Source organism: Diachasma alloeum, unplaced genomic scaffold, assembly GCF_001412515.2.
Source record: "Diachasma alloeum isolate Michigan unplaced genomic scaffold, Dall2.0 Dall_scaffold_01188, whole genome shotgun sequence".
In the NCBI taxonomy this organism is placed as follows: domain Eukaryota; kingdom Metazoa; phylum Arthropoda; class Insecta; order Hymenoptera; family Braconidae; genus Diachasma; species Diachasma alloeum.
The window spans coordinates 49,821-67,120 of NW_021681298.1; the positions used below are offsets into that span (position 1 = coordinate 49,821).

Sequence of the window (17,300 nt, forward strand, 5' to 3'; positions counted from 1 at the left end):
TAAAATGGAATAATTAATTTTTATATTCTGTCTTTTAATTTTTCATCCTTTATTCCGTTTGATTGTTCTAAATTTTCCATCCTTTTTTATTGCATTCTGTTTTGTTTATAAAAATTGAATTAATTAATTTCCATGGAAAATTTGTTATTGTGTATTCATGGATGATGGGTGTAATTTCATATCACCGAAAATATTTATTTGAACTAAGGAGAATAAAAAGCAAATTATTTTGACTCATATTATTTTTAGAATTTATTCCATGAAGTGTAAAGTTTTTAAAGATCACTTGTGAGTCAACGTGAGTATGATGAAGAGTGCTGCTATTTTTACTAGAGTATTGATAAAATAAGAAGTTGTTTGATAAAAAACAATTAAATTCTCCTAACAAAATTGAATGCATGCACAGAATGCATATTCTTTCTATTGACATAATGAACATTTGCGTGTCCAGCCACCTGCGTGTGAGATCAATACTGTGGGAGAAACGATGAAAATAATAATATTTATATAAATATACAAGATATGAAGTCATAATTATCATGAGTAGTGCAACAATTCAAAGTACAAAAAAAAAGTTGACAGTCCTTGTTGCTTTTTATTGATAATCATCGTTAAACCTAATTGAAAAATATTTTGTTAAATAAGTACGTAGGTTGTCACTGGAAGCACACAAGATATGATTTCATAATGCGAAATAATAACAAAAATTGAGGGAAAAAAAAACAATAAAAAAGTTTAAGAAACGAAATGAATTTAAATGAATTGTTGAACAACGTTGATTAAACGTCTCTCATTATTTGTGCTTTTATAATTTAAAAAGAAATTACCAGCAATCGAGAGAATATAAAAGAGTACTTAAAAGGAAAAATTCTAACGAGCCTCTAGTTTAAACATAATAAAAGAATTATAACATTAACAATATCACACACATACACCTTGGTACATGTTCAACTTAATTTCCCACTGTTTAATTTTTTTGTTTATCATTATCAATTATTGACTTGACGATATGTGTGTTATTTAATTATCCTTAATAATCACAACAGTTGAAAGTGCATTGTATAAGAGCAAAAAAATTATAATAAAGTATTAAATTTAATTGACCACTCAGTCGCCTAGATAAATTAAAAACAACTAGTACATCATTCCAAATCAGGTACATCATTTACATTATTAATTTAATTAATTTTCTTGCTTGTTTGTTAAAACGTTCAAGTTATGATGAACATTAGCCACTTTATGAATGCACTCATCTGTTTATATATTTTCTTCAAGTCAATTTTACTATGAGATGATGATGATGATGATGATGATGATGATGATAATGATGATGATGATATTTCAGCCATTGTGAATTATATTATTAAACAACCATTGTATTTCGGTGACCACGACACGCAAATATTATCATTATTTTTATTACGCTTTGTTCAATCTCTTCTTCTTCTTCTTCTTTAATAAATTGTTTTGTTTCATAATAAATCATAATGTTTGCACGTAGTTGTTTATTTAATTAATAAGCATATTAGTTGTTTTTTTTATGCTTCCCGAAGATGAATAATACTTTTCTGAAAAATAAAAGAGAATTGAGTATGTCTGAAAAATATGGCTACTCGGAAGCACAAATGTTTTATAGGAAGAAATCAATTGAGAATTGATAAAAATATCTAAACATTAATGATTTCTTGTTATTTATAATTGTAGAACTGCTCCGAATGACTAGCCAGCGGTGATACGCTCTTTTTCTATCCATTGGGAAAAAAAAATATACATGTATATATATATATTTTTTTTGTCCATTTTCATCATTTTTATATCACGAATACGCAACGCAAGGTATATACAATTTTGGGGTTTCTTGGGATTAAACAGAAAATATTTATCAATTTAATGATAATGCAAAATGATTTTTTACCTTGAATCAACAATCAAGACTGTTGAGCAATGGATACTGATGAAATTATAATGAAACATGCTTGTTGGAAGTAAGTGACGTGTCTTTTGTTGGAAAATTGTTCTTGTCATGGATATTGAAAGAATTGAAAGATGAAAAATGAAAAATGAGAAAAGAATAATAATAAAAAGATTTTTAAGCTTCAGTAGACGCAACAAGTGATCCTTTTGGGGTGTAGGCAGTAGCATTTGGATCGAGATTTGAAACTGTACAGCCAGGACATGGACTGTCAGTCGCTGCTCCAAGTTTTGTACTGCCAACACGTACATCATTACTCAATCGTAGCTTTGACGTAGAGCATGTGGATGTCTGTCCAAATGTATCCTGCGGCATAACAGCAAGATCCTGGGCTATTTTAGCCTTCAACATTTCAATTTCCTTCTCCTGCGATCTAATGAGATTCTCACGTATCTCAAGCTGTCGTTTAGCTTCACCAAGCGCCGAGAATAAATCCAACTTAATTCTTGTTTCAGCACTGAGACTATTCTCAAGATGTATATTTTTATCCTGTAATGCACTCAATGCACCAATTATAATTTCAGTCTCACCGTGACTGTCTTTACAATGATTTAACTCTTTTTCAAGTGTCAAATATCTCTCATCTTTGGCTTTAAGCTCACGTCTTAGACTCTTGAGTTCCTGTTCCATTTGTGCGCGGCGTGTTTTACATGCATCTGTACATTCCTGTCTTATTAAAGGTGGTGGTGGTGGCGGTATAGATGACCTGGCTTCCTCAGCCACTCTCCTAGCCCGTCTCTCCGAAACAAGTGAGGCTTCACACGCTGTTCTCTGTCTACGCTCTTCAGCTATTTTTCTCTCAAGCGAAGACATTGTTTGTTTATCCAACTGTCTAGCAGTCATTAAATTTTGAAGTTTGCCCTGCAGTTGATCATTGTCATGTTGTAACTGCTGTATGTCACCCTTTGACTGTCTCTCACTACTTAAAAGTGTATTTACTTGTGAACGCAATTCTTGCTCCATTTGTCTACTCGATTGTAAATCACTTTTTAATTTTTTTATATCTGACTCCAATTTACGACATATTAATAACCTTTGACAATACTCGTCCTGCTGCTGTTGCTGCTGCTGCTGCTGCTGCTGCTTGTGCTGCTGTTGCTGTTCGGCATCGGATAATACATTTTTTCCTTGTCTACCTTTACGCTCACGTTGATTATTTACTCCATTTGAATCTCGATTTTCCTTTATACTATTATTATTATTCCATTTGCCACAATTAGCTGTACCATTAGATTGTGCTTTAACCGACGAATGTGCTGTATTACATTTTGCAGTCTTATCCTTTTCAATTTCATTAGCATCATAATCATTGACTGATGTTATGCGTTCAATAAATTGTGCATCATTCTGCGATAAACTTGTACCATTACTATGCACAAATCTCTTATCATTTTTCTCCGACGATGAAAATGATGAGGATTGGGCCGAATTGTGTTTCTGTTGGTCCTCCTGTTTTTCACTCTTATCCAGGGATTTTCTGTGATTATTCTTCGTCGTTATACTTTGTGATTGTAATTGATGAACTGTTTGCATATGAGATGTATCATTCGAAATGTTGCCGTTTTGTAGACTTGTTTCTGCTGAACATGTACCCCCATTCCCTGTGCCAAGATAAAATAATAATTAGCACACTTTTATTAGCCAATTTTTCATTTTATTGTCATTTTTTATTTTCTATTATACTCTACCTCTACTCTTTTCCGGGCTTGGATTATACTGCGTGTTTTGCCTGTTTGGCTGTGACTTGGAATTTATTTCGGCAGTTATAAGCGGCGGCTGTAACTGCGACTGTAGTTGTGTTGTACCTGCCGTCTGCTGCTCAACCGGCAGTGCTTGTTGAAGTAACTGCAGGTAAAATTCATTCTCCTTGGATACGTCTTTCTGCTTCCTCTGGATAATTATAATTTTTTTTCTTCAATTATAATACATCAATGAAGAAGCAACAAACTGCACCTCCAACTTACCTGTCTCATTCTGTAGCCAACGTAGCTTTTGAAACCAAAGCCCAGTGTAACAACAGGATAACCAATGCTAGAAACAAAATTTTTTAGTCATTCAAATATTATTATTATTATTATTATTATTATTATTATTATTACCAGTGTGCTGCAAATGGCCTGCAAAGATCTAAATGAAACGGCATATGACGTAAATCTCGCAATCTTACTACAGCCTCTATATAGAGAAATAGTAGCCACAGCATCACAGTTGGTAGACACACGCCTTTATCTGAAAAATGTCAGATATTTTACCTTAACAGAACAATGATAACAATTATTATTATCATTATTAAAATTTTACCTGTGTGCCAAACGTACTGAACCCAAACGTACGTACTGGCAGCAAAGAATAACCAGTGTACAGGGATAAAAAAGAAGCAAATCATATCGGATGTAAGTGCGATACAAATGAAGAATACTGAAAAGGCCTGTAAAAGATAATTAATTTGATTTAATAATTTCTCAACAATTGATGATGATGAATCTGATACTGTTACTTTGTTATATTTTTATATAGACGAGACGAGTGTTGAAAAAATGTACATGCAATCACTCTAGTGCATCTAGTACAACGATGCTGTGAATAGATAGGGGGCCTAAGATCACATGGGTCAGCCAATGCACTTAAAAAGAGTAATCTATTAAAAGATATTGTCAATGTGTTGAAAAAAACTTACCAAGCCTTGGTATTTAAATGAATCGTAAACACTTCTCAAGAGAAGCCAGAATGGCCACAGGAATTCAAAACGAAACTCTAAAATGAAATCTGCTAAAATCACCATGGCCCATAGCATGAGAAACTTGAGATACAGGAGTGTACTGCAACAGAAAAGTTTTTATCAAATAATGATGAAAATTTTGTTGGTTATAATTGTGACTTTGAATGAATGAATGAATAAAGAGCCATTGTAACTCACTTTCCGTATATTCCTTCAGTAATTTTGTTACGTTTCAAGGGCCTACGGAGCTTTCCGCACTCGGCATTTCTTCTCTTCATATTCCTCGAGACTTTTTTTTACAACCCTACTAGGTACCCAGCGTGACGGTCTTCAGAGACTCTGAAAAAACACGACGGCCAATCAACACACACTGCTAAGTTCAACTTTTTAGTTTTTACACAAGAGGATGAAAATATATCTTTTCCAATGATATAATATAATAAAAAGTAAATAAAAGAAAAACGACGAAAATTCTTTATTTTTTGCACCTTTCGAGCCAAAGGAAATTGATGAGATACGACACTTTGAATTATCCGTTCGAATTCGTGTCGTTCGTTCGTTGCTCGTTTGATGATTACACAGCAAATTATCGATCTTCCCCGTGAATATTAAACTCCACTTGTTGACAAAAATTATCCAAATTATGCTGACTTGATGATATAGAAGAAAATGAAAAAACAACAACAACAACAACAACAACAACAACTGTGAGTTAGTGTCTGCTCTCTCACTCAGTGTGGTACCATGTATCTCTTTTGTTGTCATTCGTCTGAGGACAGATTGGAGGTCTCACAGCGATTCACCGAGCAGCTGATTGGTCCATCCTGAGACATGGCGCTTAATAAACTTATAACGATCCACATTAATATGCTCCTATTTGTATTAATTAAGTACACTCAATACCACAAAATAATCATTATAATTCAAGTATCCAAAATATTTCATTCACTGAAGACACAAGATTCACTCAGACATCAGAGTGATTTACGTTTCTTTCTCGTGTTTATTTTTCAACAATATAATTCTGCATGGGAGCACATAAATTGCGCACACACGTGTTTTATACTTGCTTCTTCATGATTAAATGATTTTTTAACAGCTTGTCAGGATGTTATCCACTTATGTGACTCCGTTAAACACATCAAAATATTCCACCTGATTCACAAATACCCTCAAAACACGTCTAGTACACGCTCACAAGCTCACACCAACTACTCAATTAGCCTCTGTTTCAATACTATACGTTAAAAACCTCCGGGTCTTCATCGATCGTACGAATATTCTCTGTCGTTCTCGTTCCTGGTAGTTCCGTTGTTTCGATATGGCGCCGCCAATGGCGTCAATTTCTCTCTCTCTCTCTTTCTCTTTCTTTGTTGCTCTGTATCATTCGTAGATATATATATATATATATGTGTGTGTGTGGTGTGTGTGGTGTGTGCATTACCCCCTCTGTGAGAGGGAGAGAGGAGAGACACCAGCTGCGCCAGCTAAAACACTACTCGCTGCTCTATCTGCGCACACCATACACCAGTGTCACTGTAAGCTGTGAGATAAATAAGGTACAAGTTGCATTTTTCTGTACAGATAATTTGTAAAATGTACAGCAACAATTTCATTTCATCAAGAAGCCTTGGAGAATTATTGGAGAATTCTTCATATCCACTTTTTTTTTTTCCTTCTTTCGTTTTGCATTGAAAATAAATTTTCCAACTCTACACTTCCCGCCAATTTCATTGCCCCGGCAAATGGAATTGATTGTTGTTTAGTGTCCAATGAAGAGGTTCATTGCAATACAATTCATACAAGGCAATTTTTCTCACATGGAAAAATGTATTATCACGATACTATACTATAAATAGAGACTGCAAAATCATGTGGAATTGAACCAAGGGGCTGAAATGCCCCCACAGCAACAGGGACCAACGCCAAATGTTGAAAATAGCCCATGTACATTAATATAAATGTAGCATTCGTAGTCTGACAAATAATTGGTAAATTTCCATAAACATCAAGATTTGTCATTAATAAGAACATGAATCATTTAGTGACGAAAGGATACTTCATGCAATTGTCTCGGAAAATCGTAACTTAATAAAGAAAACTCCAATAAATAATCATACGTATAATGTCCATTTAATCAACTTATATTGCACTCATAACTTTCAATGAAAAATATCAAGTGAGCATATTAATGAACGAAAATCAGAAAGATTTTCATGACTGACAATTAAATTTCTTATTGCGTTACATTGTTGTTATCTATTCGCACGTTTTTTTTTTCGTACAGAAGGTATAGACTGAAGAAAACTTTGCATAAAACTTATATCAATATGGTACAACTCGATGATGAGATTTTCGTAATTTTGTCAATTTTATATTATGTAATTATCAACACAATACATAATCACAGTTAATACCCGAGAAAAGTTCATCACATGTCCATTTCAAACAGCTCGGAAGTCTCCTCAATCACTGGAATGTCTGAAATAAAAGAAAATATAAATGCATCAATAACTCATTTTTGGAAAAAACGATTAAAAAAATGACTTATTACCCTTTACCGCTTCACTACTGAATTATTGTAAACATGATTTTTTTTTATTTGTTGAGTTTTTCATTTTTTTTTATTCAGTGACTAAATTCGTCAAATATTTACTAACCGTTGGTTATCTTACTGCCGACATTCAATATTGGAGACGTAATAGCTGGTGTACTTTTCAAGAGATCAGCTGGAATTAATGGTGCATTTGTAGGTGAAGTCCTCGAAATTGGTGAATTTCTGAGATTCATGAGAAAGGCCCGTTCATAGACAATCCGAGTACCTGTGTTGAAAAAGAACATGTAATGATAATCGCGACCGCAAATGCTATATATCGATTGTCAATACGTCATATGTCCGATTCACAAGTTTTTCTTATCGTCTACTTAACCAGATAGTGCAATTGTTCAAATCCAACGTATCAGACTTATTTATAACTATCATCAAACCATTTGTTGTCTCTTTTGCTTTTCTTCAGTGAATAGTAATTAAGAGGGAGAACATAGTTAATATAAGTGACTTCAAGATGAATGCATTTGGATAACCAATCGCTAACAAGTTGAATATTATACTCCCCTCATTTAGACTCCGCAGTAGAGTAGGTGCACCTTATCTATAATATTTGCCATGAGTTTACCATGTTCATTGTTCGGAATATACACTTGCCGTCATGTAAATTTGGGAATGTAAGAACTTGAGTAAACGATAAATTCAACTAAATAGATTAATCTACATTTTTTATTTAAAAAATGAACTGAAAAATGAAATTCTGTTTTATTGAATAATGACAATAATAATAAAACTAATTGAAAAACAAATAAACACTTGGAGTACTGTACAACAGTGAATAAAAATTTACATTATGTACAACGCCGCGAGAGCACACGCGCTAAACTTATCTCGAAGGTCCCCGCCGCCGGCTACGTGTTGAACTGCCGATAAATAACGTTTATACTGATTATGTGAAACGCGACAACTCACAAAACCAATTGTATTGGGTATAATGTAGTGTGATGCTGCCGACTCAATTTAGCTGTATACCAACATCAATAATTAAGTCTTGCTTTACTCAAACATTAACAGTACGTTTATAGTTTCCTAGAAATTGTCATTACAAGTGGCTTCATTATATCAACAGATAATAATTAATCCATTGGAGGATAGTAAGTTTATAAAGGTTTATTGGCAATGCAATTATAATCTTGTAAATTGAATGATTAACTGACCTCCAGGTGTAGTTGAATAAATGGTTCCTCCAGGAGTGGAGGAGTAATCAATTGGCATTTGATTGGGATCATGAACAACAATCCTTTTCAATGGTATATTTTGACTTTGTGTAGCCTGCCTTGCAATTGGTGAAGCTGACATTATTATTTCTATTCACTTTTAATAGTTTTTTTATTATGTGACAATAATTCGTAAATATAAGAAAAAGAAAAAGAAAAACCGGAGGAAACAGAATTCGTCGTCGAATATTATTATCACAAAGAGTAGTGCTGCATGCTGTTATTACTGCAACCAAAGCTTCACTGTCGTTGAGGAGAGCACAATATGTAGAGTACAACGGATACGTTGCCAGTGTGAGGCGATAGAGGGAAAGAATTTAAAAAAAAACAAAATAGAAGAAACTGAGAGCACCTCCCACACACACACACACACACACACACACGCACATATACACATGTGTTTGCGTTTTGAATCATGCGTGTTCACACTGCGCAATTTAACGCCGTACATAGACATAACAATGAAATATTTTTAAAAAATGTATATATACATATAACAGAGAAAAATTAATTTCCCGATTGAATCAAATATTTACAAAAGATTAAATGTTCTGAATGATCACTTTTCGCGTGAAACATTCATCGTTTTGTCTTTTATGTATACATATATACACTACTACTGGGTGAGGAATGCAGAGTGGTTGGATCTTTTTAGCTTCCAAGTTTTTTTTCAATTTTATCTTAGCATTGGAAAACTTGAAGTATATTTTATAACTATATATTTGTCGAGAAATATTTAACGCAGATAATTTTACAATTTTCATTTATTAACAAAGTTTCAAGAGGAGATTGGCTATTAATTAATATATGAATATATATATTTTTTAATTTCAACACGAAATTATATATAAATATATATGAAAAGTTGTTAAAAATGTTATTTTGCGGCGGTTGTTTTTATTATATATAATTGTGTATAAGTCAAGTTATGCCGCAAAGATGGCGCTCGTAGAATATTCTAAGAATCTTGGCGTTTGTAACCAACGTTTGACAGTAATGTATGTGTATACATGCGTTCATACATGCATATATATGTACATACAAAGTCACTTTTTAGTGTAAATCTGGGAATATAAATGGAAATTCGAGGACTGATGACAGGTGGGAAAACCAACATGTGCATTTATTTGAAATCATTACGCCTGCAGAAATGAGGATGAAGTAAGTTAATTTTGAAAAAAATGTACAAAAATTAGTAACATTAAAATAATCCATATATATAATATGTTGGCTTATCTTGCATTACACATTTTGCTGGTGGTTTATTCTACATCCCGCCCGCTCCAGGAAGTATGATAATTACCCCTATGGTGCAATTCAATGCCTCGATTAAGTTTCCCTGGACTGTTGATAAAAAATAATGACAGACCGCCAATAGCAGGCGCGTTATATTTCACTGTTAATTTATGCCGAGTGTGTGGTGTAGGGTTGTACGGTTGTATGCATGGTTGATGCATGACTATTATCGAGGCTTTGCATATTCTTTCTCATTTCGTTGGATTTATTTCAGAAGAAGCAACATCTGTTATGCTAATAGTCGATCTATCAGTCGGACGAGGTGGGACAATTGTTAATCCGTCGAAGAGCTCATCGACATTTCGTCGCACCGACCAACTCTCGAGTCACTGGAAAAAGTTCTCGGATAGAGCATCATCGCATATTGGAGAAAATATTGGGTGAGTTGTATAATTTTCAACAACTGGAATGAATTGTCATTTTGTTGTTTATTTATTTATTTATTTATTTATATTTATTATAGTTAGGAGAATAGCAGATAGGAAATGATAAAAATGAAGAAAGAGAAAGTTAAGGAAATGAGAAAGAAAAATAGTCTTGGATTGTTGGTGTTTGTTCAATGCCTTGTAAATTGCCTTGGATCGTACAATGGCTGGAATACAGAATCTTTTCCACAACCTTTGTGCCCCAGTCTCTTTCCACATGTTTTCACCAGTTATACTCCACGAGGCAATTTAACATACGGTATATTCACAAAAAAGCCCTACGTTATAGGAATAAAAGACTGTGTCGATACATGTTGTTCAGAGGCCAATTGTCACGTAGCGTTGATGCATAATAATACTTGTTATCATGTGCAATGTCGGAGCTCCAAAATGTGTACACCCCTTTATCGAGCAGAATTATCAAGCCTGACTGATCCCCCGAGCATGGTATTAGTGAAACCCGTTGAAGATGATGAAGATATAAATTGGAGTGATTTACTCGATGAAATGAATTCGTCGCCACTATTGATTCAATCTCCTGCCAGGGATCACATTATATTTCGTTCAGTAACATGTCTAGACAGAACGGAATGTCAAGAGAATGAAGTTTGTGTAAAGCATGAAAAAAATGATGATGGCATTTGTGAATGTGCAATAGGATTCAAACGAAATATTGCCGACATTTGCAGCAATGATGAATCAATGGTGGATTCAATAAATCCAGTGGATTTGTCAGTAAATGTTGAACATCCATCGATGTTAAAAGTATCATCATCATTAATGCCCGAGGAAACAAAACCACCACTTAAACAATTAATAGTTTCTGCTGTTTCCAAAGAAGTTCGTTTACCTGAAAATGCAGTAACACTATCGGCATTTACTGTACCTGCTGAACAGGGTAATGAACATTATAATTATGCATGGAGTCTGTTAAGTCAACCTCAAGGCCATACCGGAACTATGATAGACCAGAATAGATCGACAGTTAAGCTTAGTAATTTATCAGAGGGTTTGTACAGATTTTTAGTGACAGTAAATAGTCCAACAGCCTATGGAAAAGCTTATGCTAATGTGAGTGTTCTCCCACCCAAGAGAGTTAATCAGCCACCAATAGCCATTGTTTCACCGGCCTCTCAGATTGTCAAATTACCAAATACCGGTGCTGTTCTCGATGCATCAGCAAGTAAAGATGACGACAAAATAATATCTTATCATTGGGAGCTTCAGCAGGGACCAATAGGCTATCAAGCAAATCTAGTCGATACACCTACATTGCAACTTGACAATTTAATAGCTGGTAATTACACATTTAAATTGACTGTTGAGGATTCTGATAACATTGCCAATTCAACATTTGCCAATATCACGGTACTTAAAGTCACCGATTATCCTCCAAGTGCAAATGCTGGTCAAGACATAATAATTTATCTACCTCAAAATACATTAACACTAAATGGAAATTTAAGTACTGATGACAGAGGAATAGCAAATTGGGAGTGGACAAAAAGTCCATCGGATCAGAATAAAGCTGTTGATATGCAAAATACGAGAACTCCATACTTGCAATTGTCAAATCTTGAGGAGGGCATGTATACATTTGTTCTCAAAGTCACCGATGATTCTGAACAATCATCTACCGCTGAAGTTCATGTTTTTGTCAAGCCACCTACAAATAAACCCCCAAAAGCTGATGCTGGTGAAGATATAACGATTGCCCTGCCTGAGACTCAAGTATTATTGAATGGTAGCAAGAGTATGGATGATATTAAAATAGTCTCCTATCATTGGCAACAACTCAATGGTCCTAGTAGAGTGCTATTTTTAGCTGCCAATGAGTCTATAACAAATGTCACCAAATTAACAAAAGGAGATTATAATTTTAAATTGACTGTTATTGATGACAATGGTAATAAAGACTCGGATATTGTTAAAGTCAGAGTAACGCAAAATAAAAATGCACCGCCAAAGGCAAATGCCGGTGGTGATCAAGTTATTGTGGCACCCATTAATGCTTTAATTATCAATGGATCACAATCGACTGATGATTTAATGATTGGAAAGTGGCACTGGACGCGGGATCCAACGAGTTTAGCCATTGGAAATATTATCGAAGGCACTGATGATTCACCAGTTCTCATGATCACAGGCATCCTACCAGGTCGCTATGTATTCAAGTTAAAAGTCACTGATGACGATGGTTTATTCTCCGAAGATACTGCTTCAGTTATTGTAAAACCAGATCCTCAACTTATTCATCTCGTAGAATTGACATTGAACATTGAGGCTCACTCATTGACTGAATCCCAGAAGGATTCTCTAGTATTGAAGCTACAAATGCTGTTGACAGATGAAGCTGTCATTGTAATAAGAGATGTCAAAGCAGAACAGCGAACTGGACGTGCTCGATTGGTCTTTTATGTTCAAGAAAAAGGCAAGAAAATTTGGATACCAGGAGTTGAAGTTGTACAGCGGTTGAAAGAGAAATTGTGGCAAGATTCGGGACTACTTCAATTGTCTGTTGCATCAATTGATACTGCTATTTGTCAGAATAATTGTTCGGGGCATGGAGTATGTGATGAAGAATCCAGACAGTGCCTTTGTCAGGCTTTTTGGATGCAAAATCTTATCCAAAAGTATTTTGGAAATGGCGAATCCAACTGCGGTAATTTTTTAATAATTTACATTTTTTTCCCCTCTTTATTTATTATTCATTATTTATTAAAAACAATGACAGATTGGAGTATTCTCTACGTGATAATTGCCCTCATGTCTCTGATGGTCTGCTGGGTAGGCTTAGCCTGGGGAATCGTATGCCTGTGCCATCGAATTTGCATGGGTAAACGACATTCACGACCAAAAAAGAAGCCAGCACGTTACTCACTTCTGCAACCAGAGCCAGAGGATGATGGCAGTGCATGTACGTTTAGCATGGACCATGGATTTTATACATTTCGAGATACTAAAATCCAATAACTATTTCTTGTTCTTGGGGGCAAAAAAAAAACAAACAAACAATTTGTTACTTTTTAGAAAATATATGTAGATATCATGAAATAGCGTGAAACGATCAGACTACTTATGTTAATGTGCAGACGGTCTTCTTCCAGTTTCCACCCACAAAATGGTATTATCAGAATCTGATACCGACTCTGACGATGTATTATTTGAACACCGAAAGAACAAAAATAATGGTAATATACACATAAGAAATGGAAAGAGTCGAAATGGTTTTATCAAAAGTGGCTCATCCAGAATTAAAACATGAGGTAAATAATAAAATAATTCATCAATTTTTTTATTTTTTATTATTCATTAACAATTAATTTCACATGAACCATGTAACTATATATATATATATATGTATATATTAATAATTACAGAATTATTCAAATGGTTAATTACCTGAATGATGATACGCACATTTTGCGCGTTGAATAAGCCAAAAGAATCACAACTACTAGTCAGTCAATGGATGATATAAGACTACTCGTGACAGCATGATGGAATCGTGATAAACACACAATGGCTACTTATGCATAATTATTTAATGCAAGAAAATACAGAAAAACAAAACTCAAGTCTACAATAATTGTCAGTTGTAAGGCCATAATTTTTGGTGTAATTCATCGTATAATTTTGTCGCATAATATTCTGGGGTATGAGTATTTTATCAGATATTTTGTGTATTTCCAAAAAGCACATAATTGTGTGTATTTGTGATGAAAACAAAGCCTAAAAAATAATGTGCCCTTACATAATATCTTGAGAAGAGGGATTCACAGCTAAATTTGTTCCAGGTGTTGGAATTGATTGAGTAATATTAAGAAGATACGAGATTGTATATTTATAAAAATATGACTTTGACAATTGTACAATAGTATCGATTATTAATGAGGCCAATGTTTAGTGACGCTTATGTGACGAGAGGTACATTTTCACTGATGCAAGTAATTAATTTTCAAAAAAGTTAAGTTTCTAGTCAGAAAAACGTGATTTTTTTTTTACATGTTGATTTTCATCCAAATATTCACTGTAGGGTGTATAAGACGATAATTTTGGAACACGAAATGAAAGGACTGCCTTTTCATAATAATCCGACACCAACTCAATATTATTAATCACGGTTGTCAGTAGATGGGCCCTCTCGACAATTGCACCTGATAAAAATTAAGGAAAATAACAATCAAATAATGTTAATCATTTAAAGATTAACTTAATTTGGGAGAATTTTTGTTTCATATTAAGTAATTACCGGCATTCTCAACGGCGAAACTTGTGAAATGCACGTGGAGGTGGTAAAAAGTTGGCTGATAATGAAAGAAGATTTTCAATTGTGACCTTGGTATTTTGTATTGCTCCTCAATGGCCTTGCAAGCACTTTCTTTGATATTCTTCAGTAATGGCAGATGAGTCTCATTCAATTCTCTGATTGAACGTATTCTTTGTCTCGTTATTGCTAATAAATACAGCGTTTGAATTTGATCATCCCATTTGAGGTCTTTTACCAATACAAAGCCTAGATCATTGTCTGCGTCATTATATATAACTCTGTCCTTTTCAGCTGTGCCATTTAAAATATTATCAACCCACTAAAAATTGCAAAATAAGAAATGGAATAAAATTTTTCAACTTCAATTTTTTTTTTTTTTTGTGAATTTCTGTCATATTCACCTGCAACGAAAATGGTTCTCTCAAAAGTCGCGGTAGAGTTACATTTTTATATAACTCTGGTGTCTCTTCAATTAAATAATACTCTGGTGGCATCCATTTTTCAATGTGCTTATTCGTTGCAGGATACGTTATTGTTACATTCAATCCTAAAACAAAGATTATTAGTATAATTAAAGAGCACAAATTTGAAATATCAATGAAGACTTGTTGAGACCATTGTGTTGTTTCATTGGGAACCAATCGTATCCACGATAAATATCATTACGATAGATCTTCTTTGAACTCGAATTACTATCGAAAAATCCTTCCTGCAAAATCTCTCGTTCCTCCGGGAATATCTTCTTTTCCAAAACAATTAGAGCATTTTCGCTGCGTCCCTTGAATAACCCTTGTACAGCAATTCGTTTATTCGTTGTATCATTTCGCAGTATATTTTTCACTTGAAAATTCGCAATATCTTGGAGGAATTCATCTACATCGTCAGCAGTATCATGTTTTTTCTCAATTTCATCTGGCGTATTTTCCACTTTTTGTTTTTTTTTAGGACAACACTCGGTGTCAAGATTTTCGCTTGCATTTTCCGCCATCTTCAAACACACTCTGATGTCACTATTTTATATACATATATATAGCAAGTCACAGCGCGTTTGTATTATATGTATGTACTATTGCTATCATAATGACGGTTGAGTGGTGCGAGCGTAAAATTAATCATTTGTCTGAATTAAATGATGACGAGGAGAAGAAACAAGTCATGGAAGAATTATTCATAAAATTATCAAGTTTGACGTCTATGGAGTTGGAAAATACCGCATGGAATGTGGATCTGGGCCGGCTTTTCAGTCAACTAACCTCAAATAGCAGGTATAATGACATGGCTCATTTGAACCCTCACTGTTATGTATATATACATATATATTTTATTTGATTTTTTTTTTTTATTAATTTTCAGCATTTATATTGAACAAGTTTGCAAAACTTTGACCATTTTATTTGGGGCTCTAGAGCCCGGGAACGTCCACAAACGTTATCCACTAGAGATATATGAGTACCTATCTCATCCATATTCAGATGTGAAAATTGTGGTCCTCAAAGAGCTCAATAAAATATCAAGTGATTGTGATCAAGTTGTTCACCTGACAAAAAATGACGTGAAACTAGTAATTCGATTGATTGAAACCATCGGAGATGAGGACCTCAAGGTTGCAATAATCGCAATGGACACGATAAAGAAAATGGCACGTATTCCGGAAGTCACCAATATTATTTATACCGGCAACATGTTGACAACATTTGCTCGACTCATTTCAAAAAATGATGTTACAACGTTCCGAGTTTATGAGGTCATTGTCGACATTGCCAAATCATCAAAAGAGGCTCTAGAAGTATCCATAAATTCCGGCTTTTTGACTAGTCTCCTGCAAGTTTTGGATTCCGATGATGTATTGCTCCAATTGAATGCTCTAGAAGCAATGACAGAATTAGCCAGCACCGAAGGGGGTCTCAATTATATCGAGGAAAGAGACGTATTAAACAAGCTGACCGATCAAATAGCGAGAGCTAATGAAAATCCCCTTTCAAATGTACTCATTCCTGGATTGATGAAATTCTTCGGTTATGTTGCGAAAAATCGTCCCGACAAAATATTCTCCAAATACCCTATTGTCATTTACTCACTCTTTCAAGTTATTGAAGGTGATGATTTCGTTCTATTGGCTAATGCTTTGGATACACTTGGACACATAGCTCAGAGTGTTGAGGGAAAATATGCACTAGAATCACTCGGCGATGTTATGCCAAGAGTGATGGAAAGAATTGGTGGAATTATTGACAAACTTCCGACTGAATTGAGACTGAGAGGTTTAGAGAATCTGGTATTAATCATTCACATCGATAAATCCAAACAGGACAATAGGATTTTGTCTTTGACTAAATCTTGGTTTGACATGCTTCATGATGAACCCCTCAAGTTCATTGTCAATCTGTGTAAGCAACCGTTTGCTGATATAAGGTACTCCAGCATGCAAGTACTTCAAGAGATTGCTTCTCAAACGTGGGGCCAAGAATACACAGCTACTTTGCCTGGTTTGATTGAATTTTTGTTGGATCGAAGTGCTGAAACTTTTAGCAATTGCAAAAAAATCAAATATCAAATTGTTAAGAATCTTTGTGAAGCTACTTGCGATATTTTTGACAGTGCTACTCTACAGCAACTCCAATTATTCGTTCGACAAGGACCATTTTACGTTGATCTGGATGCAGAAGTTGTAACTGAATCAACATCGTGAAAATGTCATTTATTATTACCTCTATTATACTTTTGTAAATAAATCCAAGTTTTAAAAAACATTGAGTATTCTAAGAAAATAATTTATTCATACATGTGGTTAAT

At 34.3% G+C, this 17,300-nt stretch overlaps 5 protein-coding genes across 9 annotated transcripts; 2 read left to right on the forward strand and 3 right to left on the reverse strand.

The window, feature by feature from the left end:
• Positions 1-575: 575 nt before the first annotated feature.
• LOC107046063 (macoilin-1) lies at positions 576-6,002 on the reverse strand. 3 transcript variants are annotated; one of them, XM_015268548.1, is made up of 8 exons: positions 5,435-6,002; positions 4,890-5,030; positions 4,650-4,791; positions 4,274-4,400; positions 4,072-4,201; positions 3,937-4,003; positions 3,661-3,862; positions 576-3,573 (listed from the first exon to the last, which is right to left on the reverse strand). In XM_015268548.1, exons 2-8 carry the CDS (start codon positions 4,967-4,969, stop codon positions 2,090-2,092), a joined length of 2,232 nt encoding a protein of 743 aa, XP_015124034.1. In that variant the 5' UTR covers positions 4,970-5,030; positions 5,435-6,002; the 3' UTR covers positions 576-2,089. The 3 variants fall into 3 exon arrangements, with proteins under 3 accessions (XP_015124034.1, XP_015124033.1, XP_015124032.1); XM_015268547.1 differs by having other exon boundaries at positions 5,423-6,002; XM_015268546.1 differs by having other exon boundaries at positions 5,180-6,002.
• An 800-nt stretch (positions 6,003-6,802) lies between these two features.
• Positions 6,803-8,835, reverse strand: LOC107046046 (eukaryotic translation initiation factor 4E-binding protein 3-like). Its single transcript, XM_015268500.2, has 3 exons — positions 8,457-8,835; positions 7,352-7,513; positions 6,803-7,172 (listed from the first exon to the last, which is right to left on the reverse strand). Exons 1-3 carry the CDS (start codon positions 8,596-8,598, stop codon positions 7,123-7,125), a joined length of 354 nt encoding a protein of 117 aa, XP_015123986.1. The 5' UTR covers positions 8,599-8,835; the 3' UTR covers positions 6,803-7,122.
• A 601-nt stretch (positions 8,836-9,436) lies between these two features.
• Positions 9,437-14,719, forward strand: LOC107046047 (dyslexia-associated protein KIAA0319). 3 transcript variants are annotated; one of them, XM_015268502.2, is made up of 7 exons: positions 9,437-9,514; positions 9,574-9,677; positions 10,027-10,192; positions 10,276-12,899; positions 12,972-13,154; positions 13,330-13,503; positions 13,618-14,719. In XM_015268502.2, the coding sequence occupies exons 4-6, from the start codon at positions 10,298-10,300 to the stop codon at positions 13,500-13,502; spliced, it is 2,958 nt and encodes a 985-aa protein (XP_015123988.1). In that variant the 5' UTR covers positions 9,437-9,514; positions 9,574-9,677; positions 10,027-10,192; positions 10,276-10,297; the 3' UTR covers position 13,503; positions 13,618-14,719. The 3 variants fall into 3 exon arrangements, with proteins under 3 accessions (XP_015123988.1, XP_015123989.1, XP_015123990.1); XM_015268503.2 differs by having other exon boundaries at positions 9,466-9,677; positions 10,030-10,192; XM_015268504.2 differs by having other exon boundaries at positions 9,479-9,677; positions 13,345-13,503.
• On the reverse strand, positions 13,765-15,563 carry LOC107046049 (m7GpppX diphosphatase). Its single transcript, XM_015268506.2, has 4 exons — positions 15,123-15,563; positions 14,909-15,054; positions 14,490-14,826; positions 13,765-14,394 (listed from the first exon to the last, which is right to left on the reverse strand). The coding sequence occupies exons 1-4, from the start codon at positions 15,493-15,495 to the stop codon at positions 14,213-14,215; spliced, it is 1,038 nt and encodes a 345-aa protein (XP_015123992.1). The 5' UTR covers positions 15,496-15,563; the 3' UTR covers positions 13,765-14,212.
• Positions 15,336-17,257, forward strand: LOC107046048 (26S proteasome non-ATPase regulatory subunit 5). The gene is made up of 2 exons (XM_015268505.2): positions 15,336-15,772; positions 15,861-17,257. The coding sequence occupies exons 1-2, from the start codon at positions 15,588-15,590 to the stop codon at positions 17,194-17,196; spliced, it is 1,521 nt and encodes a 506-aa protein (XP_015123991.1). The 5' UTR covers positions 15,336-15,587; the 3' UTR covers positions 17,197-17,257.
• Positions 17,258-17,300: the final 43 nt, after the last annotated feature.

Bases quoted from the DNA above. Each gene is read 5' to 3' on its own strand.
- LOC107046063 (XM_015268548.1), bottom strand. From the start codon at position 4,969: ATGAAGAGAAGAAATGCCGAGTGCGGAAAGCTCCGTAGGCCCTTGAAA. The intron at 3,863-3,936 runs GTAAGTTGGAGG...ATAATTATCCAG, and splicing joins TTGGCTACAGAATGAGACAG to AGGAAGCAGAAAGACGTATC. The intron at 3,574-3,660 runs GTAGAGTATAAT...ATCTTGGCACAG, and splicing joins AAGCCCGGAAAAGAGTAGAG to GGAATGGGGGTACATGTTCA.
- LOC107046046 (XM_015268500.2), bottom strand. From the start codon at position 8,598: ATGTCAGCTTCACCAATTGCAAGGCAGGCTACACAAAGTCAAAATATA. The intron at 7,514-8,456 runs GTCAGTTAATCA...TTTTCAACACAG, and splicing joins TTATTCAACTACACCTGGAG to GTACTCGGATTGTCTATGAA. The intron at 7,173-7,351 runs GTTAGTAAATAT...CTTTTATTTCAG, and splicing joins CGGCAGTAAGATAACCAACG to ACATTCCAGTGATTGAGGAG.
- LOC107046047 (XM_015268502.2), top strand. From the start codon at position 10,298: ATGATAAAAATGAAGAAAGAGAAAGTTAAGGAAATGAGAAAGAAAAAT. The intron at 12,900-12,971 runs GTAATTTTTTAA...AAACAATGACAG, and splicing joins AAATGGCGAATCCAACTGCG to ATTGGAGTATTCTCTACGTG. The intron at 13,155-13,329 runs GTACGTTTAGCA...GTTAATGTGCAG, and splicing joins AGAGGATGATGGCAGTGCAT to ACGGTCTTCTTCCAGTTTCC.
- LOC107046049 (XM_015268506.2), bottom strand. From the start codon at position 15,495: ATGGCGGAAAATGCAAGCGAAAATCTTGACACCGAGTGTTGTCCTAAA. The intron at 14,827-14,908 runs GTGAATATGACA...TGCAATTTTTAG, and splicing joins GAGAACCATTTTCGTTGCAG to TGGGTTGATAATATTTTAAA. The intron at 14,395-14,489 runs GTAATTACTTAA...AATTTTTATCAG, and splicing joins TTTCGCCGTTGAGAATGCCG to GTGCAATTGTCGAGAGGGCC.
- LOC107046048 (XM_015268505.2), top strand. From the start codon at position 15,588: ATGACGGTTGAGTGGTGCGAGCGTAAAATTAATCATTTGTCTGAATTA. The intron at 15,773-15,860 runs GTATAATGACAT...ATTAATTTTCAG, and splicing joins CAACTAACCTCAAATAGCAG to CATTTATATTGAACAAGTTT.